The following is a 23,695-nucleotide window of genomic DNA, read 5'->3' as shown; positions in this document are numbered from 1 at the left end:
AATACCAACTAAATCATTCCAGCCAGGGCTTTATCAAGCTGGACCTTAAAAGCCTCTAAGGAAGGAGATTCCACCACCTCCCTAGGTAACCCATTCCAGTGCTTCACCACCCTCCTAGTGAAATAGTGTTTCCTAATATCCAACCTAGATCTCTCCCACTGCAACTCGAGACCACTGCTTCTTATTCTGTCACTGCCACCACTGAGAATAGCCTACTTCCATCCTCGTGGAACCCCCCTTCAGATAGTTGAAGGCTGCCATCAAATCCCCGCTCACTCTTCTTCTGCAGACTAAATAACCCCAGTTCCCTGAGCCTCTCTTCATAAGTCATGTGTCCCAGCCCCCTAATCATTGTCATTGCCCTCCGCTGGTCTCTCTCCAATTTGTCCACATCTCTTCTGTAGTGGGGGGACCAAAACTGGATGCAGTACTCCAGATGTGGCCTCACCATTGCTGAATAGAGGGGAATAATCACTTCCCTCGATTTGCTGGTAATGCTCCTACTTATACAGCCCAATATGCTGTTGGCCTTCTTGGCAATGAGGGCACACTGTTGACTGAGATCCAGCCTCTCGTCCACTGTAATCCCCAGATCCTTTTCGGCAGAACTGCTGCTTAGCCAATTGGTTCCCAGCCTTCCCAAGTGTAGGACTCTGCACTTGTCCTTGCTGAGCTTCATCAGATTTCTTTTGGCCCAATCCTCCAATTTATCTGCATCACTAGATCTCGTGTCTCAAACATAGTCACGCTTACACCAATACACAAACTAATCAATCCATTTCTCTCACAGGCAAGCAAGGAAGGAGGATTTATTTTATTTTTTAAATGCTTGTGACATACTTCATAATGTGGCAAGGGGGCTAATACCTCAGTTCTTCTTGGCAGTTACAAGGACTGCCACTCTGAGACAAAGTGGGACAATTTACATTAGGGAGATTATCTAGTAGGAAAAGCACCACAAGATAATGCTCCAAATGCTGCCTTAGCTTTTGGAAAAAAGCAAGAGTCAAAATGTTGTAATTTAATTTTAGAAGCTTGATCAATTTCATATAAAATTGATCTATGATTTTAGTCATTCTGTAACTTCCAAACTTTAGTTTTAAAATAAAGTTGCTAGTGGTCTCAACTGCAGTCACTCTGGTACCTTGCACAGTCATTCAGTAATCTTTGGAGATTAGAAATCATGTTCATTTCAATGGCAAGCTCAAAGATCTACTTCTAGCCTTGCAGAGCTCCAGTTTTCTCCTTTGTATGATAATTTATATTTTTTAAGCATATGCTGTGATTTAAAAGCACATCCATCTTGCTTTCACAGAGAGCAATTCTGATCTCTTGACTAAATATACAATTACTGCAAAAATTATGTTTACTGAAGATATGAAAGCCTTTGAGTTTTTTCCCCTGATGTTTTAGTTATAAATAATCAAAACATAAATTGTAAAACTCCTAGAAAAGCACCTGAAACATTGAGTTTAATTTAGTTCTTGTTTTCCCCGCCCCGCAGTCTTTAGCTGATTTAGGAGTAAGTGTCTCTACATGCATGCACTTCCATGAAGGAGAAGGATGGATAAGAGGCAATGTTAGTCTCAGTGACAGGCAAAAATTTATAAAAGCTGGCCTATATGCAAAACAAAAATGCCTGCAAAGCTATAGACTTTATTTTTAATAGATGAACTTTTGGATGAAATAACCTTAGGACTTCTGTAGATGGGTCTGTAGGTTGCACCAGAGAGGTGTAAGATTTAGTCCACACTCACATGTCATTCACCAACTGGCCTGTGTGGACTTGCTGTTGCACACTAAGAATTCCCTAGGGCACATTAATGTAGGCCCATTTCAAACATTTATGTCAATACATATTAGGGAACTTTTAGTGCACTTGATCAGGGTGCACATGGGCTAGTTAGTCATGACTAAAAATTTATACTCCTCCGGCATGGACTAATGCACCATGTAGACAAGCCTTTGGAGTTTAATAAGTTTCTTCTGGAGAGGAAAGCAAGGGTCTTGTATGAATCTGTTACCTCTTTGAGAAGATTAACCCATTTTATGATTTCTAACCTAATTTATAGTGAAATTCATGCGTTTTAAATTAGTCTTAATTTTTATAATACAAAGATAATTAAACAGTAATTCAAAATATATTTTCAGTGCACCTTCTAAATGTCATTGATAACTTGTTTTAAAGATTTAGTTTCAATCAATTTTACATTTGTTGTACTTATGCTCCTCCAAATGTTTAGAAAATGTTGAAAAAGCAATAATTTACTGTATTTGTGTCACAGACTGTATGAGGAATTGAAAGAGGCTGTTGAGAAGCAGCTGGAGGCCCTTCCTTCTGGCACTCTCTTGGGGAGTGATGTGTTTGCAGGTGAAGAAATAGTAAGAAACCTTCAAGATCAGTTACAACTAGCCAATCAAGTGAGTGATTTTAAAACACAGCTGCTACTTTATTTCTTTAGCTAATTCCTTGGCACATTGGGGAAAACATCTCCATCAGTTGGTAAGGAATCCCTCTTCAGAACCATATTTTTTGGATTAGAAATATGAAAAAGGACCTTTTGGGCGGGTAGCCTACCTACACTGATACTTTTGATTACCGGTCTGAAAGAGTTTGGAGTTTTGACTCAGTTTGTTTTGTATTAATTCCTAATTACTATTTTTTTTTCCAATTCCCAACTAGAGAAAGGAAATAGTGATGAGGCAAGTTAGCAAAGCCTTTCTACATCCATTGGTGAATATTTCAAGATGTATTCTCAATCATTTTTGGCAAACACTAGTCAAAAAGATAGTAAATGTGAAATAAGAAACAAATTTTGCATTGTTTGGAAGGTAGAAAATCAGAATCTAATGCTAGAAAAGGCTAGATTCTCTAGTCTAAGATTATTACTATAACAGGCTGATGTCCTATCTCTTGTACACAAAGACCAAATTCTGCTGTTGCTTAGGCGCAGCTCCTATAATTTCACTGGGTGCTGATCCGTGTATTTGAGAGCTTATTTTAGCTATTTGAATCAAATAGGCAGTCTTAGAACTCTCGGTAGAAGCCTCGTGTCACTTCTAATTTAAACTTCTGAAAAGAGCTACTCTTTAAAAAAAAAAAAAAAAAAAAAAAAAAAAAAAGAACTTATTAATCTGTTCAGATCTTTAAAATGACAGGATGATAAGTCACACTTTCTTGAAACATTTTTCACTTTTCTAAAGTTGATATTTTTTGAGTAGAGTCACAAAATGGGACTTCTGGCTTCAGTAGTCGAACAGTGAATTGTCACTGAAGTCATCCATTTAAACAAACACATCCCATCTTGAGTCTGCTTTTTGGAGACTGGGGAGGAAGAGAAAACTGCATCAGGAGACCTTCGATGAGATCCATAACAGTATCTAGAGAAATTAAATTCTGACTTCCCTTTGAAAACTACATCCCTGCCAATACCAGCCATAGCATAGTATAACTGTGGGGATGCTTTGAAAAGCCGTGTGTCTCCTACATTTATTCAGTAAAAGAGATATCTAGTAGTCACTGTATCTTGATAATGGTGAAAGAAGAGAAACAGGAAGTCACATTTACAATAGTTATAATAAGTTGCTTTTAATATAAAGGAAAAGTTCCCCTGTTTTTGAAATGTTGTACATTAAGATAAACATGCTCTGGTAAGAGAATCTTCTATATGATCTGTTTTTGTTTTTAAACTTCTAGGAAAAAGAGCAAGCACTAGAGCTCTGGCAGACAGTATCACAGGAACTAGATCAACTCCAGCAGCAGTACCAGGGGCACATGACTGAAGCACAGATTCATGTGGTACAAAGACAAAAGCAAAAAGTAATTTTGATTGTATTGTTTCTTTTGGCAAATCTTTGTAATCTGGAGAAATTCCAGGGCTGTAAGTAAGGCAAATTGAAAATGGTGTATATCACTATCACTACTTAGCTATCTGCCACCAAATGTATTATAACAATCATCTAAATATTAGTTAATGGTCAGAAGCAATTGTAGATTTATCAGGTGCCACCTTTTTGTTCTAGTCCATATCGTACAGTTAAGCTATATTTCATATGTCCATCGACAATCAGATGGGGCATGCATATTGCAGTAGGTGTGTGTGTATATATAAAGAACTGCAGTGAGCTAGAGCAAGAATCAGTCATGTGGTTCTTCAACACCCTTCAAAAATAAGTTCATATTTATTTATATTTTAAAAGGTTCAGTTCATACCTCTGGCTGCACTGTTTAATTAGTGGTCTGTGGGCTAAATCGCAGCAGGGTGCTATATGTAGCTACCTACTAGGAAATCGAAACTCAGCAAAGTGAATGTGGAGCAGAAGGCATTGTTCACTTTTTTTCCCCACATAACCTCTGAGAAAGCTGCTCTGCAGGTCCTTTGTGACAAGTTGTATAGAGGGTGTTCTGGAGTCAGGGGAGTGGTCCAAATGTTTATGCATATTTGCATCCTGCTAGGTTTGTAACCATTTAGGAGGGAGGCAGTATGTGACTGCTTAGAAATTAACCCTAAGGCTTTAGACCCTTTTTTCAGTAGTAAATCTGTGATGTACCCAAAGATTTGCCAGGTCAAATCCCACTAATAATCTAACTAAAATCCAAAAAATTAAAGTAACTTTGACTGCATAAAACATAACATCTAATTTGTTGAAAATGCTTTCAGTTGAACTTAAAATGCCTTTAGGATAATTACAAGCCCTTTATGATGATGATTACAAGCTCTTTATTTCCTATTTTAGGATCAGTTGACTGGCTTTCAACAGCTGACTGAGCAACTTCGATTAGCCAATGAGAAAACACAGTTAGTAAGTTCCATCTGGACAGTGCATTCATATTTTCAAATATTAAATGGTTAGTTTATACTCTGAGGGGTATCAGGGTACTGTGCTTACCACAGGTGGCACCTACTCCTGGCTGTTCTGGGGATTAGCTCTCTTCTGGGTCCAATGCCTCCCCTTGCAGTCTGTCTCCTCCCCGTTGTCCTTTGTCTCACTCTGTGGCCCCTCTCTCCCTCCGAGAACTGCAGCTTTCTCTTCATGACTCAGCCGTCCAGCCAGGTCACTGTGTGATTTTCCCCTTCTGACTCACTGGACCTGCTGTCCAGGCAGTGCCAATGCATCAAGTGGCTGGCAGGGGAATCCAGGCTCACCCAGTACGCCAGGTTCCAGCTCAGAGACCCTACAACATGCAGCAAAGGTCTGTTCAGTCTCCAACCTGGCTGCTCCCTACCCATCTCTCACAGGCTTTCTTCTATACCCTTCCATAAGGGGTCTACTCTTTCCCTTTGTTCTCTTCTTTCATCTTGAATGCACAGAAAGTGGCTATAGACTTCTTTACTTCTTTAGCTTCCTGTCTTTATACTAGCCCATCCCACAGCTGCTCACCTGAGCTTCATCTTCTAATGAGGGGTTGCTTCTCCAGCCTAATGCCCTCATGTGCGGCCTGTCACTCTAAGTGGCCCTTTCTCAGCTTCATTGACCCTTTCAGGATTAGTGTGGAGTGAATGTCTCATCACAGGGGATCACCAGTAAAGGAAAACATAAAGACACCAGACATTACATGTCTACTAACATGACACATAACATGCTGTCCTTGGATAATGTCATATAATTTACAAGCAATTGGACCTTATCATAAGTTGTCTTAATTGGTGTTTTGACTCTTGAAGAACCTTACTGAATAAACTAGGTTGTGTTACCCCCTTCCTCAGTAACTAATCTAGTGAGTAGCCCATCCCAGAAAGCCTTTACACATGAAGTTGTCTTCTTCCTTCCCTCCCTCCTGTATCTACCTTATGAAAAGAGCATAGGACTTGTCCTACATATAATATGAAGCCTGTGTTCTTCCATCTGTATTAAACTCTAAAGTTTAGAAAAGGGAAGTGTTCAAAAAACAGATTTAATCCTATTTCTAAAGTTAGCTAAACTTTAGTTTAATTACTTCAAAATTGTTGGCCTTTGTGACTTGACCAAGATCGCAGATGGAGTCTGTCAGAGCTGCAAGTTGTCCTTTATTCTCAGTTTTGACGTCTGTACTGACTGTCGTACTGCTGACCACTCTTGGCTCCTCTGCAGAGGAGTTTTTTCAGCCACAGACAGCCAGCTGGTAGGAAGCTTGTGCTGGTCATGTGCAATCAGCAGTAGCCTGTTCAGCACTGCCTTGTGATAGGTCTGATCTTGGAGTGCACCAAAAAAATCTAGCGATCTGTGGCTCTCTTTTGGATGCCAAGAACCATCCTTGGGTGGTCGTGGGATAAACAATAATTTGTGATCTTTAGGAGAAATTGGTGACAAGCTTTCATCCTAGTGTATAGTTTTCATTTATGTTAAATTTGAGTCTTGAAAATGTGAACATCTTCTCAAGGAAAAGACAAGAAAAATATTTTGTTTCAAATGAAAACTAAAATTGTCCAGCACATTTTAGGTCTCCCATAATTACAGGTCACATACGCCAGTTCTGCACCGCATTTACCAGTGTTTTATAAAGTTTGTCACTGATGACATTGATTGTAAATGGCAAAGACATCAATCTTTTTAGGGTTATTATTGTGCTTCTGGGGCTTTGAAACCACTTTTTCCACTCTTACATGTTGGCTTCTGCTCCAGTTAGCTTTAGGCCATGTTTTTCAAAAGTGGATAGTAATTTTGGGTGCCACATTTGAGACACCATAAAGGGGCTTGATTTTTTTCAAAGGATGGGTGCTCAGCACTTCCTAAAAATTAGACTTCTACAAGGTCTCAGCTTGAGCACCCCAAACTTCTAGTCAGTTTGAAAATCTTGCCTTAGTGCATGGTTGAGCCATGGCTTTCTGGTTTATAATTTGGCCTCAAGATAATCAGTGGGTTTTTCTCTTTTCCTCACTCCCCTATTCCTTTAAGAAAAAGGTGAGATCAAAGCCCACATGTGTTGAGAATCAAAAGTAATTGCCAGGAAGGAAATGCAGAGGGAAAATGGTGAGAGGTAGGCAGGGAAGAGAGAAACAGGAGGATGGGAAAGGAAGTGAAGGGAAGAAATAGCGGTGGTTATAAAGGTGAGCATATCTTCCTACAGACTAATGTTAAACACAGCAATAAGGTATGGAATAGATTATGTCTGGGGTTCCAAATGTGTAACCGCCTCCCAGTGGGTGGACCCTGTACCCATGTAATGCCATATTGAGTTCTTTGGGGCTCTACATGGATTAAAACGTCAGTTTACCTGGTGACAATTACAGGATCAGGGCTCAAAAGTTCAGTTACTACATAAAGGCTATATTCTATCCTAGGTGTTCATGCAAGCCTCCTGTTATCAGTGGGAGTCCTTGTGATGGTTCTTAAGACATCAAGGACTATGAGTCACCTTGTTACCATCCAGCTTCCAGTGGGAGGGAGACTTGCTGGTGCTTAATTGCTTGTCAGCTCCCTGACACCAACTGTCTGTTAGCTACCCATACAATCTACTCTGGGCTGTGTCAGCTCTGACTTTGCCTTGCAGGATAACAATAGGTATGCACAAGCTCCTTTGAAGAGTTCCCCCTGTAGTGTCCAGCCCCTTATCCACTGAGCACCCACAGATATACCAGGTTTGCTGTTCCTAAAGGAACAGTGTACACACTAGCTTGATTGATTGAGCTCAGGATCAGCACCTTGTATAATACCACAGCACTGAGACATGTTTATAGTGAAAACAAAAAGTTTTATCGTAAAAGGTTCTAGATTCAAGAGATGGTGAGAGAGGATAATGGAAACAAAATAATTACGTATAAAACAAAATCATAATGTGATTTCTAGAGACTAAATTTAACAGACTAACCTTCTGTCTAAAGAAGTTTCTCTTACTCAAATGTCCTTTTGCAGCCTTTCAACCAAGCCTGGCTGAGATCCCATTTTCATACTACCTTATTACTTCCTAGGTTCAGGATAAAGAGATGTCTTCCTTGCCTTCTCCTTATATTCCCCAAAGTTCATTGTATATACCTCAGAATCAGGATGACCCCTGTAGTTTCTCTTGCCTCCATATTGATTTCACATCCCCTGCTGAGTTGGTATGTAGATGTACAGCCATAGTGTTGGCTTACAATGCCTAATTTGTGTATGAATAGGTGAATAAATATCTCTTGTGTGACAGAACCTATTTTGTCAACTCTGGCTTGATACAGACTTTAGAAACATATTTTCAGTATTCATGAGTAACTCCTAACATAGTCTCTATACATAATGTCGTTGTGAAATGTAACGAACAGTATGACCCTGGCTTTTATTTAAGACCTCACATGATGATATTCTTTGATGAACCAGAATGTACATACCAGGATTAGAATTTTCTCATAATCCCATTGGCACTGAGAGGTTCATCGGTCATAGTTAAGGCTATGTTTTAGTCATGGATATTTTTAGTAAAAATCATGGACAGGTCACGGGCAGTAAACAAAAATTCACAGCCCATGACTTGTGCTATATACCACTGACTTAATCTTGGGTCCTGGGAGGGGGGCAGCCTGGGGCCACCGTGGGTGCTCTGTGGTGGCTCACAGCCCAGGGGCACCACAGGTGCTCTGCAGGGGGTTGTGATGTGTCGCTTGGGACCCCCACCAGTGCTGGAGTGGGCAGTGACATGTGGCCTGCTGCTGCTGCAGGAAGGCAGGGGAGGGAAGGTGTGGTGGCCTGAGATTGCCTCAGCAGCTGTCGGTGCAGCTGTCCTATGGGCTGGCAAAGCTCCTCAGGCAGTCCCGGAGCCAGCCACACCAGCTGCTGCAGAAGTCATGGAGGTCCCAAAAAGTCAGGCAATCTGTGACCTCCTTGACAGACTCTCAGCTTAGTCATAGTCTCATTATAGGCTGAGGATGTTAGGTTTACTAGTGTTTTTTACCTCCATCCACAGACCATAATTAAAAATGGGATTTGGCTTTTTCCACAAAATATATTTGATGCTTTTTTTTAAGCTACACTAGTTAAATATTATAAAAATGTCTGTAAACAGAAATCATCTGAAGCTTAAGTAATGTTCATATAATGTTTTGTGATGTTCCAAAAATTTTTATATAACTTCAAATAGTTATGTAGCGAAAAATATTTTTGGTTTATATAGCAAATAGATGGCTTTCTAATTGAATCAAGCCATAATTTAAGAGAAGAGCTTAAACTGAGTATTTTCTGTACCTCTAGTCACAGTAGTTAGTCTACCTTAACAGGATGCCTGATAAAAGAGTAAGTACATTAATGAATAAGCCCACGTAAAATAAGCAATAAATTGATTAAAGAGAATAAATGGATGAATCTGCATGCCTGCTTTCATTAGTGAATGTGTTAAGTGTCAGATAAAGGAGACACCATATAACAAGACTTTGCATTTAAATAGCCTTAAACAGAACAAGGAATATGTTACAACTCTTTCTTCCTTTTACAGACTAACCAACAATTTTTGAAAACAGTAACAGAACAGAATATGGAACTAGAACAGCTACGCAAACAACTGAGGTACAAATCAGAGACCCTTTTAAATATACCGTTCTGTCTTGTCTTCCTTCTTGATTCATTACTTTATCATTGGCCTTTGTCTTCATTACAAAGCTGTTACTGATAATTGTCTTTAGCAATAGTTACAGTTCATATTTGAATGTAGGTAAGAATACATTCTGACGGAGCAGGTTTTCTACTGATAGTTAAATCCTGCACAGTGTATACAGTATATCGTACTCTGTCTGTGTGTGTAATTTTATAACATAGAAAATACTACTTCATATATTTACATTTAGAGTTAAGCAAATTGCTGCTGTTGTCACTCATTGCACCCATTAATACTGTGTGTGTTAAGCTTTCACATAGAGATAATCTTGGGGCTGGCTTTGTACATTTAGAGTTGCATCCTCCTGGCACCCCGGTACTGGATTATACCGAAAACACTGAGGTTCAAGATCTATGCTTCCTGCCCTTTCTTGTTTTCAATCATCGATGAGCACCAGTGCTGCTTGGGGGAAACCTGCATTGCATCCAAGTGCAGTATCTGCCTCTCCTTCCCTGACCATGCCTGGAAAGACCAGGCTGTCCACCTCAGGAAGCACCTCATCAAGGTCCCCATGAGGCTGTAGTTGGATCCAGGTCTGGAACCACCCCCATAAATTGGCCTGAGCAATCAAGGAGCATGTCTCCTACCACAGAGCTCCAGTCTGGTTCCTCCAGTACCAGCACTACGGATCCAGTGCCAGGATCTAGCTGTGAGGCTCAGAAGCATGTGCATGAGCATGGCAGTAAGTCTTCCTCAAGACCCAAGAAAGACACTGCATCTTCCTTGAGTTTCAGCCACAGAGAAGTGGCGTGTTCTAAGGCCCACAAGCACAACAAGAAGTCACATAAACTGTTGGACCTGCAAGTCCCATTCGCTGAGCCTCATGCCCTCTCTTCCTCACTACTGCTGAAACCGTGTGAATCATCTGTTCTGATACAGCCTTCTGCCCCCATTCCTGCTCCGGTTCTGTCAGTGGAACGTGTGCTATGGACACCAGGGAGATTCAAATCAGCTCCTGGACCTTATTAACTGCCCTAGATGAGGTGAGATCCCTGCATCCTCTGCTGCATTCGCCTCCAAACAGACTCCACTCCCCTGCTTTAGACTTGCTGCCTTCAGGTCGTGTTCCTGAGCAGTCCCCTGTGACTCCCTCAGTGGTAGTGGCTTCGCCATTTGAACATGGATCTGACTTCTCACCATCGGAAGATTCAGATGGTGCACATGGTCAACTGATCCCTTAGCAATGGCAAGAGTATCCAGAGGCTCCACCAGCCAAGTGGCAATGTCCTCCCTTCCCTCAGCACAGGAGCCATTGGTACCCAGCTCCCTGGGGACCACCATAGCAATTGTCAGATCCATCTGGTTGGCCATACTGGGGATCTTGGCCCCAGTATTCACCTTTGGAACCTTCACGATCTGTCTGAGAGGAGTTCCCCTCCTCCCCACCCCATCTCACCACTCCAGCCTTCGACAAGTAGGCGTTTGGAACCGGGGTTGAAGGATGCACCAATCAGCCCAACTCCGACAGTACCACCAGACCTGGAGCAGTTCCCCTCCTTGTCTCTAGAGGCAGCAGTGTCCTAGAATCCTTTCTACCCACCTTCCCTTCCTCCCCTCCCATGACTACTGCCAGTTCCAAGAACTGTTAAGGAGGGTGTTTGCCACTGGAGGAGGTGCAGGACAGCCAGCATCAGCTATTGGACATTCTGCATGCATTGGTACCAGCCAATCAATGATGCTATTCTCCCTCTGGTCCACACCGTCTGGCATACTCTGGCAATTTGTGTGCCCACTCCAAGGAGGGCAGAAAAGTGGTACTATGTCCTGGCAAAAGGTCTGAGTTTGTTTTGAGGACCTCCCTTTGATGAACCCCTCCTCTTCAACCAGAAGACTGATGATTCTCTGTACTCACTCAGACTATAGAGTAACCCTGCAGTCACTGAGCATTTATACACCAGCACCCAGGTGCAAATTCTGTTGGCCAGCTCCTGCTCAACCTCCTGCCAAGCTCCTCAGTTTTTCTGCCAGCAGTCCTATGAGCCTCCCCACAAGTATCAAAAGACTCAACGGTCCTATCTGCCTGGCCCATCAGTACAGTCATTGAGACCACACATTCGGTCTTCATGAGAGCGATATTTCTGAGTGTATCTAAAGAGCTGTCAACCACATTGCAACCCACCGTTCTTGCATCCTACCCCCTTGGGGTTTGTCTAGCACTCTTTCTGCCAGCCTGAAGTGCAATAACAATGAACACATAGGTCCTGGATGTCATTCAGCATGGCTATACTATCAACTTCACAATGCTGTTTTATCCCCTGCTCCTCTGGGACCACTTGCACGATGGTATCCTCACACTGGAGGTGGATTACCTCTTACCGTGGTCTCATCATGTCAGTAGAGTATACACCTTCTCTTCCCATTATGCCCATTATACATAAATGAACATTATGTATGGTGCAAGATTCTGTGACGGATGCCTCATTCGGTGAGGCTATCCTACTTTCCATCATCTTCCTCATACCCTGTTCCTGACTATGTACTGCTTATCAGTCACCCTCAGTGGAATACAATAGAGACTATCGCTCAACAAAGAGGAGGTTACTTACCTGTAACTGGTGGCTCTTTGAGATGTGTGGTCCCTATCTGTATTCCAGTCATGCCCTCCTTCCCATCGGCTGAAGATCTGATTGACTTGTGGCAGAGAAGGAACTGAGGGCGTGGTTGGTCCACCTTGCCCTTTATCATCTTGGTTGAAACCATGAGGCAGAGCAAGAGTGTATGGGTGTACTACTAGACACTATTTTTAAAAGCTCTGGCTCTGGGCGCATGGAGAATGTACATAATCCTCAGTGGGATACAGATAGGGACCACACATCTCAAAGAATCTCCAGTTACAGATAAGTAACCTCCTCTTCTGAAGGCCAGTTCTACTTATAAGTCTATGAAAAATCAGTTTGCACATGCTTAGTGATACTTCTTAGCTTTTAACTGCTAAAATCTCCAAAAATTCCATCAGCACAGGACATGTTTGAATCTTCCATGGTTCCTTGTGTTGACCAGACTACACATATGTCATATCCCAACTTAAAACCATAGGAAAGAAAACAGACTTTCCCTGTAATGGTTTCAGCTGCTTTGGGTTGGGGCTAGGCATTGGAGCTGAGAACAGGGAGCCTGTCTCCCACCTGGCACCCAGGTAATGTGCAGTAGGAAGCCATCTGATTCAAATGCAGAGGGGACAAAATCCAGACCTGGAGAGAGGGAAAGGAGTAGGTTAGAACAAGGAGCCTTGAGAGACTGAGAACCAAGGGGGTGAGGAGGCTGAGACTGGTTGGTCAAGGAAACTGACACTGAGAGACAGAGTAGGAAGGGAAGACAGACAAGCAGCAGAGTTGTGCGGGTGGAGTGGGATATGGGACTGGCTGGGCAAAGAGGCTGGGACAAGGAGCCAGGGAGGGGGTGTCATAACTAGATAGGTAAGGTAAGGGTTAAGTTTCTTTTACCTGGAAAGGGTAACCAAACACCTGACCAGGGGACCAATCAGAGAACTGGATTGTTTAAAGTCAGGGGCGGGAATTTGTATACTCGGGGTCTTTTTTGTTTTCTCGGCTGTGAGTAAACAAGGTTTCCTCCTAACTCCTTCTTATTTCAAATATTATACCAAAAGTCTGTGAGTACAAAGGAACCCCCAAAGCAATTCGGCTGTGAGGAGCTTTGGGTTGTACGAATAGATGTGGATGGCTGTGTCTTTTTTGTTTTCTCGGCTGTGAGTAAACAAGGTTTCCTCCTAACTCCATCTTATCTTAAAGTTTCTTCTAAACATCTGTAAGTACCAAGGGAACGCAAAGTAATTCGGCTATGATGATCTTTGTGGTGTATTCACATGTATGTTGATTTGTTGGACTGGTTTAATTGGGCTATCTTTTAAATCAGACTGTTTCTTCATATCTTCTTATAAGCAAGAGCCTGTATTGAGTTTCTTAATGCAAGATTATTGTTTTATATTTTCTTTCTCTTTTTTCTATAAAGTTTTCTTTTTTTCAAAACTTGTGGAAGCTTCTTTTCTAGTAAGGCAGAGAAAGTGAAGCCTCTGTATCAGGTACCTGTCTCCCTCACGGGAAGACAGGCACGGGGAAAGGCAAAGCCAAGCTGTTGGTATTTTGCATCTCAATTGTCCTGAGAGTAGAGAACGCTTATCTCTTGGGAAGCAGAAAACCGGTTTCTTGCTACTCGCAGGCTCGACCAAGAGGCAAGCCTGGGAAGGAGGGGGGGAAGGGATTTTCTCCCCTGCTTTTAGCATCCAAGGGATTTGGAATCTGGGTGTCCCACCAAGGGAGGGTTGGGGGCACCAGAGAGAGGAAAGAGGGGGGTCAGGCTCTCTAATTAAATTCCTGACCTGGTGGCAGCCCCAAATACCCAAGCTGGTAGTGAGCTTGGGGGAGTTTCAGGTAAGCCCCCAGACTTTTGGACGCAAAAGTCCAGGTTTGGGACAGGACCAGATTGTGGACGCTAAAGTTCAGGAGGGGGACACGAGCAACTTTAATTCTGGCATTTCCTTACTTTAGAATGCTTGACTTTGCAACCTTAGTGCTCTTTCAGTGTAGTTTATTTGTGTGTAAGGTTCTGTGACTAGTGTAAACTTAACCCAGCACACTGGGTGGGAGCAAAGGAAGAAGGAATCTGTATGTTTTCCCCTGTCCTAGGTCAGTGTAATAGCAAAGTTGCTTCATTCGTTTCCACAGGGGAAAACAGCATAAGTGCCATTCTCTGGCCCTGCTCCAGTTTATCTTCCCCATCCTAGCCAAACCTATCTATCTTCTGAAGCATGTAGGCTGAAATTCTTGAAAATGGTTAATGATTTGGGACACCCAATTTGAAACACTGAAAATCAGGCCCCCTTTAAGGTAACTCCTGAGCATCTACCTTCTGAAAAACAAACCCCTTTAATGTGTCTCAAGTTGAGTACTCAAAAAAATTTGAGGAGCCCAAAATCATTAACTCACTTTGGAAAATTTTGGCCACAGAGTCCCCCACAAACCTGTATTCAGCAGTACAACAGTGTATGTACCTCCTCTTTGGTGTCCTCAGAATCTCTTCCACATAACTAACAATGGCTGCTGCTGCTGTTTATATGTGAATTTTTGCTGGTATGGTAAACTTCATGGCTGTTCTTATAAAGCCCTGGTAAGTTCTGGGTGTCTTTTTTTTTTCACATTCAGCTAACTGTAATTAATTGAATGGTTTCATTATATTCAGGCAAGCCAAAGTAGATGTGAGAACAGCAACTGCTAAAGTTGATGAAATGACCAAATTGTTAGTGGACCTTCAAGCCCAAATGGAGAGAAAGGTATTCTAGCATAACTGAAAGTTTGTGATTGTCCTGTTGCAAACATGAAACTTAAGTTTACTTAAAATTTTTTGTTTCCATATCGTGCATTTCATTTTTTGTGCTCAAGCAGAGTTCAGAAAAAATGTCTGAGTAATTGCTATGATTTCTAGGAAGAAGATATAGTATCTGCTCGGGAGAGAGAGGAAGCATCAGACAAACGCTTGCAGCAATTGCAGTCTAGCATAAAACAGTTGGAGACAAGGTAAAGAGATTAATGATGTCATTGAATGTGATGATATTTTTAGAAGAGACGTGATAGCAGAGGTTTTTTCCTAAATGTCTGAGTTCTATAATTTTGAGTAATCTAGTTCTCCATTTCTTATGCAGATATTTATCGTAGATTACTCATTTATATTTTATTTGCTTCATTTTCCTACCCCCTCAGAGTAGCCTCTGGCTTCATTCTTCTTGCCTGAATAAAGACTAGAAGACCATAGATCACTTGATCTTACTTATGTTTTAGTTTTACAAGTGACTTATCAGTCTGTGCATAGGTCCCAAGTTTCAGAAATTTTATTTACATTAGCTGGAGTGGCACCGCTAAAGCCTGAAACATCAGTTTGAAAGTATTCCCTTGAATTGGCCACCTTTGGGATGCATATAGCCTTCCTCTACATTAAGACAAGTAAGAGCTGGTTTCAAGTGTCAGTTTGGAAGTCTTGAGACTAATAAGGACACTGTAACAGCACACTAAGTCCAACTTCTTTTTGGTGGTAAATGTCAGTGATAATGATTTATTGAATATCTAATAAAGAAGTTATGCTTTCAATTATAGCATTACCTACTAATGTACTTGAGGATGACTAAGGGTTTCCATTACAATATCTCTTCTGTCCCCTGTCCCTCCCCCTTTTATTGACAAAGTGCTAATTTGGCTGAACAAGTTAATTCTAGGCCAAAATTTTGCACTTAATTGTTTTAACCATCAAACATTTGTCAGAGGACTTGATAACTGAAGTTTCTTATTGAAGTATTTATAGCTCTTCTAAGGTGATCATTTCTAACAGAGTTACATTTTTGTTCTTGCTTCATGGGTGTGACTAGCAGAATCACCATAGCTAAAGAATCTAGCAACCAGCCAGTACAAGAGCACTGGCCTACTTGTAACAAAGGGGCTGTTATTGCCTTGAAGTGTTGCACAAGCTGAAGTGCTTTACAGTGGCTTTTGAGAATTTTTGCCTGAACTAAGCATGATAGTCTCTTTTTATTTGTTTGAAACTGGACCTGAAGTGATCACCCAGCCATAGCTAATGTGTTTTTCTGTCCATATGTATTTTGTCTTGTAGATATCCAAAAATAATTAACTTGTCTGCTTCAAAAACTACTCTAGGTATAATCATAAAATGTTGATTACAGTGCATCATTACCATCAACTTTAATGCCTGATCTGAACCCAGCTACGTTCCTGAGTATGCATCAAAGTATGTGTCCTGCCTTCCCTCATGCCAACCAATAATGTAAATCATGTTACAGCAATAAGACTATTTAGAGCTAGTATAAAACTACAAACCCTTTTTCTCAGTGCTCATGCAATTCCATCTGGGTGTGTGCGTGCATGCATACACACAAAGAATTGTGTCAGCACTGGGAAAAACCTGGTCATTTTACAGTAGCTCTAGCTAGTATTATTGCTTGAATGTGATTGACATTATTGATTGGCATGAGGGAGCGCAGAAGACAAATGGTTATATTTTATGTAAAAATGTATTGCGACATATACAAATTGTGTGTGTGTGTGTGTACACACACACACATTATTATATAAAATTTTTATTGCGGTGTCCCAATTACTCCTTCCTGCCTCCTCATAAAGGGACACTATTGAAAAAGGCCAAGAGAAATAAGCAAAGCATTTATATAACACTGTTTGTTTAAGGTGTGCCTGTTTCTTTTGTTTAGTACATGATATTACAACCATTTGTTAGTGGTATAACAAATTGACTTGCTTTGGCAAAGATTATGATTTAAGATGGATAATAAGTATCAAAAGAATTAAAAGAAAAAAACAAAAACAAAACCCTAAAGATATTAAAATGGCAAGTTGTAGCACAAGCCTGCAACCCAGTATAGGTATCTCTGAATAGCAGTACCCTTCTCATTTTAATTATATGCCAAATGTTCAAAGTTAACTCCTTTCATTGTATTTCTATCTGGGACATAGTGATAGAGGATTAAGAGGACATATTTTAAAAATGAGAATACCAGAGAATATAAACATCATATTTTACAAGTAAATTTGTACTTTCTATATATGAGAACAACTTGTTTGCAGGAGTGAAAGTGTTTTAGAAAGATACCTGTTCTGCCAATGAAGATCTGAGCATTCTGACTTTTTAGATTATGTGTAGCTATACAAGACACTGAACAGTTGAGAACAGAGAGGTCTGTTCTTGAAAAACAAACCAGAGAGCTACAGGCAAAGTGTGCAGATCTAGAAGAGGAAAAATATGATGCTATAGTAAAAGTCCGAGACAGCATGCAACTCTTAGAAGAAGCTAACCTACAAAAAAATCAGGTAAGACAAAGCATCAAGACAAATTCTTTACCGCATCATCGAATACTTTAAGTTACTAAGGGCCAGTTCAAAATATATCAAGGGGACTCAGTTACAACACAAATGCCTCCTGACCCTATTGCAATATGGTTTATTTTTACGATGTAAAGGACCTAACTGTGATGTGATTTTGTGTAATAGACCTGTCCAAAGCTTTAGCCTGTTTAAATAACCTAGCCAGGATTTTCCAAAAGTGACTTAGTGATTTCTGAGGCATCAATTTTTGTGTGCTCAACTTGAAAACACTTTAAGGGGGATTGCTTTTGAGTGGGTGGTGATTAGTGTTTTCTAAAAATCAGGCCTTTAGGCAATTAGAAGTAATTTGACTTGCATTTGCTGACAAGGTGTTACTTCCATGCACATTTAGTGGATTGTAACCAGCAGCAAATGAAGCCCAGCTAGTTCAGATTTGTTGGGATAAATTATTTAAATCTTAGAGTTTATATTTGTTCTAATCAGTGCAAGTAGGTAGAAGAGTTAAGTGAGACTAGCCCTCTTCGTAGCCTAAATACCCTTTTCAGATTGAGGAGTCTCATGGGCGGCAGAATAAGTGGTGGTTTTGTTTTGTTTTGTTTTTACTTTGGGGAGATAGATTAGTTAGTGCTTTATTTTTGGTGTTCTCTCTCTTTCCAGCTAGCAGCTCTGTGATAAAGGGGCTAGATTCTGCCTGCCTGGAAGTTGAGACTTCATGTCCAATGGAAGGAGGCTGCCCCTTTTCCAGAATGGGGTTCCAAACACTGACAAAACTCAAAAGTGCTAGACTTATTGCTATAGCCAGCTCTAGGGCGACCAGCTAGGAGACCCCTGGCTGAAAGAGTGAAATGGAATAGGGTCAGGGAAGGATTATGTGCAAGGACAGTTTTATTCCTTTCTCCCCCACAACTTCCCATCCGCTGCTGCCCATCAAACAGGTTCTAATCCCTGATCTCTTGGAGCTTCCACACTGCTCATTCACTCTGCCTGCTCAAACACACACACTAGGGGGCCATCAGCTGAAATATCTACTGCCAGCATATCTCCTCCTTTGCCCACCAATTCCCTGGCCAGAGCAGCTACAGAACCTATTCTACCCACTGATCCTACCTGCTGCAGCTCCCCTTCTTAGCCAGGTTCTGTTTTCTGGAAGAGGAAGAGCAGGGAGTTGATTTCCCTCCAGCAGTTACAGACGGTCTTTGGAGCTGTCAACTGCCACTTCCTGGCAAGCACAATGTGACTCCTACATCTAGGCTTTAGAGCCTTAAATTAGGAAAACCAAGGGGGAAAGAGTAAAAGTTTTTAAAAATATATTTTTAAAACAATTTAAGAAAGGAAAACTACTAGTGTTCTTCTATTGCTCAATTTGAAATGTGTCCTTGAAGAGAACACTTAAATAGCATATATAAAAAGTCAGGTGTTTAAGAAGGTTAAGATCAGTATATTAATACTACAACTACAGCACTTTTCATCCAAGTTTTTTCAGCATTGAGTTTGTGGTAGTGTGGATCCCACTGTATATGGACAGACACATGGTGTGTGAGATCAGATTTTTTTTTTTTATTTGCAGTGTCCATCAGGGCCAGCGATATCATATAAAGTGTTATGCCAGAAAAAAAATGGTTCAGTAAAAATGACTTTACTTGCAGTACATGTCTGAAACACTAATTGAACAGATACAGAAGTAAATATCTTGCTTGCTTACAGGTAACAGGTTCGCATAATCCTGTTAAAAGAACAAAATTAAATTATAGTAGAATCCAGCTAATTGACAATAGTCACTGAAAGATGCTTTGTAAATTACTGAATTTTGCAAATTAGGGAGTGAGCAAGTGCAAAAAATAAAGGACGAAGTATCAAAAATGTACTTGTAATATCTTTGTTTGAACTCTGTGGTAAGGGAACTTTTATGCTTGTTAGGAGATTGTTCTCTGCGAGCTGTGGGAACACATCCATCATGATGATACAAGGCACCCATTCCACCATCATGTTAACATGCTTAAAAATGTGGAATTGAGATAGTGTATTTAGTTGGAAAAGCTGAGGCCTATGGAAAGGAAATCCAAAAAAAAAGTGTGAAGAATTTTAACAAGTATACAAAGGGGAGTGAAAATACAAGGTTTGAAATAAATGGAAACAGCAAAAGAAAAGTCAGGAAACTGAGCAAAGAATGCTGGAGATAAAGATTTGAAAGTATTTATCTATTCTGTGTTTTACAGATATATTTCAGGTATGGGAATTGTCACCAAGACCTTAATTGCTGCCAGAAAACGTTGTTTCTTGTATTCTGAGCACGGGTTATTCCTCATTCTTCCTAGTCCTAGTTAAAAGCTTCTGAGAATCTTCTTACCTCTTTGTATCAGTTCCTCCATTTTTTTTTCCTCATAACCCCTTGTGGTCAACGTTCAAGTGTTTGTTGTGCTAAGATTTTATCTAAAAGGGCATCCTCACATACCAACTGGTTGCATTGTACTGGCTTGCAGAAAGCATATTTGCTGCAGCATGACAATCACCCATTCTTGTGTCCAAGTTTGCCTTCTGACATGCTTGAGTTCAGATAGCCAGTAGAATGAAAAACTCACAAAAAAATTAAGTAATTGTGTTATTGAAGAGTGGTATTCTGATGCCATTTTGCAAGGCATTATTTCTTTTTCTGTTTACTAAAGATTGTCATCGCTGTCATTTTTTTAATGAAAGATCACACTGTTTTTATTAAAGGTAATTATGGTTATAGTATTTCAAATTGTTTTCTCTAGGCCCTGCTCGGAGAGAAGCAAAAAGAAAGAGAGATAGAAAATATGAAAGAAGCAATTTCTCAGCTTGTACAAGATGCTGCTGCAAGAACTAGAAAGGAAGTATGTTATCCTCTTACAGCCCAGTTGAATTAATGTTGTTTGAATAAACATTCTTTTATTTACTTCTTAAAACACAGTGTAGCAAGTTCATGATATACTGCTGAAATTCAGTCTGTTCTTCATTGAGTATGTAGTAGTGTGGATCCCAGTGTAGGTGGACATGCATCTGATATGTGAGAAATCAGATTTTTTGATTTGCAGTGTCCATCATGTGTCCTGTGCCGTCCCATGCTCCCATGTGAGGGTATAAAGGGTGGTGCAGATGTAGCTTTTCCTCAGTTCCCTCTTACTGCTTGTGGCAGCGAGACAGAACCCGGTGAGTGTCCAATCCACTAATTCTTAGCTCAGACTAAACTTTTACAAGTGTTCAAGAAAGTCTTCAAAACTATTTATCTTCTCCGTTGACTACAATGAACTCTCTCTCCATGCATCTGAACAGAACTCTACCACTAGACCACCCCTCCTCGCCCCCCTACATAGACCTCTCTGTACAGGGCTTATTAACATCGTGAACTCAAAATCTGCATGCTTTAAGCCCTGTCCAGCCTGCAACGTACTAATCCCCTTGAAAGATGGGCACATCAGCTGTGTCTTCTGTCAGAGGGAATCTTGAGCAGTTGATAAGTTTGCTCACAGACAGTGATAAGCAGACTCAACTCATGGGATGTGAGGCTAAAGCTCCATCTTCTGGAAGAGTCCATGAAGGTCTCATTACACCCTGAGGAGACAAGTTCCAGAGTGCTGCTGGCGGACAAGCCAGCTTCAGCCAGCGCCCCACCTAATAGACAAGCAACACTGAAGAAGGCAGTGCCAAGGTAAGAGCCAGCACCCCCACCTCTGATGTCAGTCTGGCCATTTCAAACACAAAAAACATACTTGAGGCAGATCTCAGTATCCTATAATGACAGACACCGTAAAATAAATCTACCAAACCCACACATTTTCAAGGATTGGGGAGAAGTAATAACCTGCAGTGCAGCAGACTCCTTTGGAACTGATCCTGGCTCCAGCAACTCATCCGCTGATTTGATGCCCACTACGGAGTATGAACTAGAGGAGAGCCAAGACCATACATCTACTGTCATTGGTATAGACTCTGGTACTTGAGAGCACCATACGCTTTTGGTATCATCCCAGGAGGAGGTCTGCTTCTCAGCATCACCAAGGTGTACGTTCTCGCTGTCTTCCAGTAGGGAACCCTATTCTGTGAGGCTATTGTTCAAGACCACAGATATAACTACTGGCTTGCCCTACCACTGGCTCAGGGCTCAGCTGACACCAGCTCTTCAGGAATGGCACTGGACGAACCAATATTCAGCAAGCAAGCTATATTCCTAAAGTATGCCTCCATGTTCCTCTTAGGGGTACTGGGGCCTATCATTTCAAGCATTGAGAAGCAGATGACCAGCCCTCTTGAGAAAGGTGATACTGTCATTTGCCCTTCTCCCCCCGAGCATCCGTGGCCAATACCATCTACACCAGAATACCAGGAAGAGCTGGATCCAGGGACAGATTGGCACCAAATGCCCTGTTTACACTGCCAGGGACTTACATCTTCATTACCAGATGAACCACTATTCTCTGGACCAGATGACTTTGAAGTGTTCCAGGAGCTCATTGTGGGGATTAATGAGACTCTGGATATCAAGACCTTGGCTGTATCAGAGGAATCCTACAAACCGTTTGACATCTTGTCAGCTTCTGGTCCAGCTGGGAACTTCCTCCCCATAAATGAGGGATTGCTTAGCCCTGCCTGTGCTCAGGCAGACACTGACCATGATAACACCCATTGCAAAATGAGTCAAGAAGGGGTGGGATTTGAATACTACTGCGCTTCCCCAAGTCAGGCTTCTTAGTAGGGTCAGTGAGACAAAAAAAAGTTGAAGTAGAGTAAGGACTCACAAGGACCCCAAAAGTCTTAGCCTTAACCTACTGCAACTGCAAGTAGCTTACTTCCAGACTTTACTGGCCAAATATTACTTCTAACATGGGTCAGGGTGACATGCTTCCTGACAAAGCTCCTGCATGACAGCAGAGAGGAACTTAAAGACATAATTAAGCAAGGTCAGCTACTGACCAAGACAGCCCTGCAAGTCATGATGGGCACCTCTGATGCAGGGACCAGGTGTGACTGCCACTGTGACAATTGCCATTCATCATGGCATCGAGCACAGGGCATCCCAAGAAAGGTATAGGTCACAATCGAGCACTTGCCGGTACTGTTAGACTGCTTGCTATGGGTTCAGGAGATTCTCATACAAAGCAGGAAGCCTTCTATCAGCAAGACTTCTTGAAATAGAAAAGATTTTTCCATGGTTACGTCAAGACTGCTCACCTTACCATCAAGACTATCTTTCTTGTGGCCATCACCTCAACTCACAGTCAGTGAGCTCCAAGCCCTTGTGGCTGAACCACCTGGTACTTCTTTCCATCGAGATGAGGTGATGCTGAAATCATATTCCAAGTTCATCCTTAAGGTCGTCTCTGAATGAATTTCATCTGAACTAATCAATTACTTTACCCATTTTTGTTGCCAAGGGGACAGTTGATGTCATGAGAAAAGAAACTGCATGCTTTCAGCTTGTCCAGAACTTTGTTTTATTACCTTAACAGGGCCAAGCTTTTCAAGCTGTCTCTCTATTTCTTTTTGGCCCTATCTGGCCTGTCAAAAGGCCAAGCCTTCTCATCTTAGAATCTCCAGGCAGACCATACAGTGCATTTCCACCTGATATCAGATGGCTGGGAAACCTTTTTTTTGAAAACATCAAAGCACTCTGCACCAGGGCACAAGCAGCATCATCTGTCTGCTTAAGGAATATTTCAGTGCGAGAGCTGAAATATGGAGTAACCAGTGACTTGTTTTAAATATTAAGTTCTTACCCCAGGTCAGAAGCCGAGTTCGGGAAAGCAGTACTGCAAACTATTTGACTGACTGTAGCTGAAACGCCTCACTCCCACCATCCAAGGAGGACACTGCTTGCCAGTTACCTGCAGTGGGATTCACATTGACTACAGTAATTGTGGTTATTTAATAGATTGTTGTCAGTGTGAATCCCACTATACACCATCTATCCCCACTTTTCAGAATCCACAGCTACTTAGAGTTTTGAGTTGAGAGGGACCTGAGGAAGGGTTATAGTCACTGTCCTTTCTGATCTTGCATGGGAGAATGAGGCAGCACAGGACACATGTGTAGCCCTGACAGACACTATTAAAAATAAAAATAAAATCTTGCCTATATGAGGCACATGCATTTATGATGGGATCCATGCAGACTGTTGCATTTCAAAGAACCACAGTTGCTGCAGGGTAAGTAACTGTTCTTTTCATTTTTAAGTATTAGTAAGCCCTGAACAGCTGTTGGTACATCTACACTACGGGATTATTCTGATTTTACATAAACCGGTTTTATAAAACAGATTGTATAAAGTTGAGTGCACGCG

The 23,695-nt window shown here is 41.4% G+C and overlaps 1 protein-coding gene across 6 annotated transcripts in view; it reads left to right on the top strand.

The window, feature by feature from the left end:
- Positions 1–23,695, top strand: part of SCLT1 (sodium channel and clathrin linker 1) — a 109,157-nt gene that overhangs the window by 16,632 nt on the left and 68,830 nt on the right. For all 6 annotated transcript variants that reach the window (XM_032776478.2, XM_075066275.1, XM_032776483.2 and 3 more), the window contains 8 exons: positions 2,286–2,421; positions 3,698–3,820; positions 4,738–4,803; positions 9,383–9,453; positions 14,738–14,828; positions 14,981–15,072; positions 17,208–17,385; positions 20,154–20,252. In XM_032776478.2, the coding sequence (XP_032632369.1) occupies positions 2,286–2,421; positions 3,698–3,820; positions 4,738–4,803; positions 9,383–9,453; positions 14,738–14,828; positions 14,981–15,072; positions 17,208–17,385; positions 20,154–20,252 (856 nt within the window). The remainder of the gene's footprint in view (positions 1–2,285; positions 2,422–3,697; positions 3,821–4,737; positions 4,804–9,382; positions 9,454–14,737; positions 14,829–14,980; positions 15,073–17,207; positions 17,386–20,153; positions 20,253–23,695) is intronic.

This window comes from Chelonoidis abingdonii, chromosome 5 (assembly GCF_003597395.2).
Source record: "Chelonoidis abingdonii isolate Lonesome George chromosome 5, CheloAbing_2.0, whole genome shotgun sequence".
Classification (NCBI taxonomy): domain Eukaryota; kingdom Metazoa; phylum Chordata; order Testudines; family Testudinidae; genus Chelonoidis; species Chelonoidis abingdonii.
Note: the sequence above shows the minus strand (reverse complement) of the source record. Positions and strands in the feature narration are given on the sequence as shown.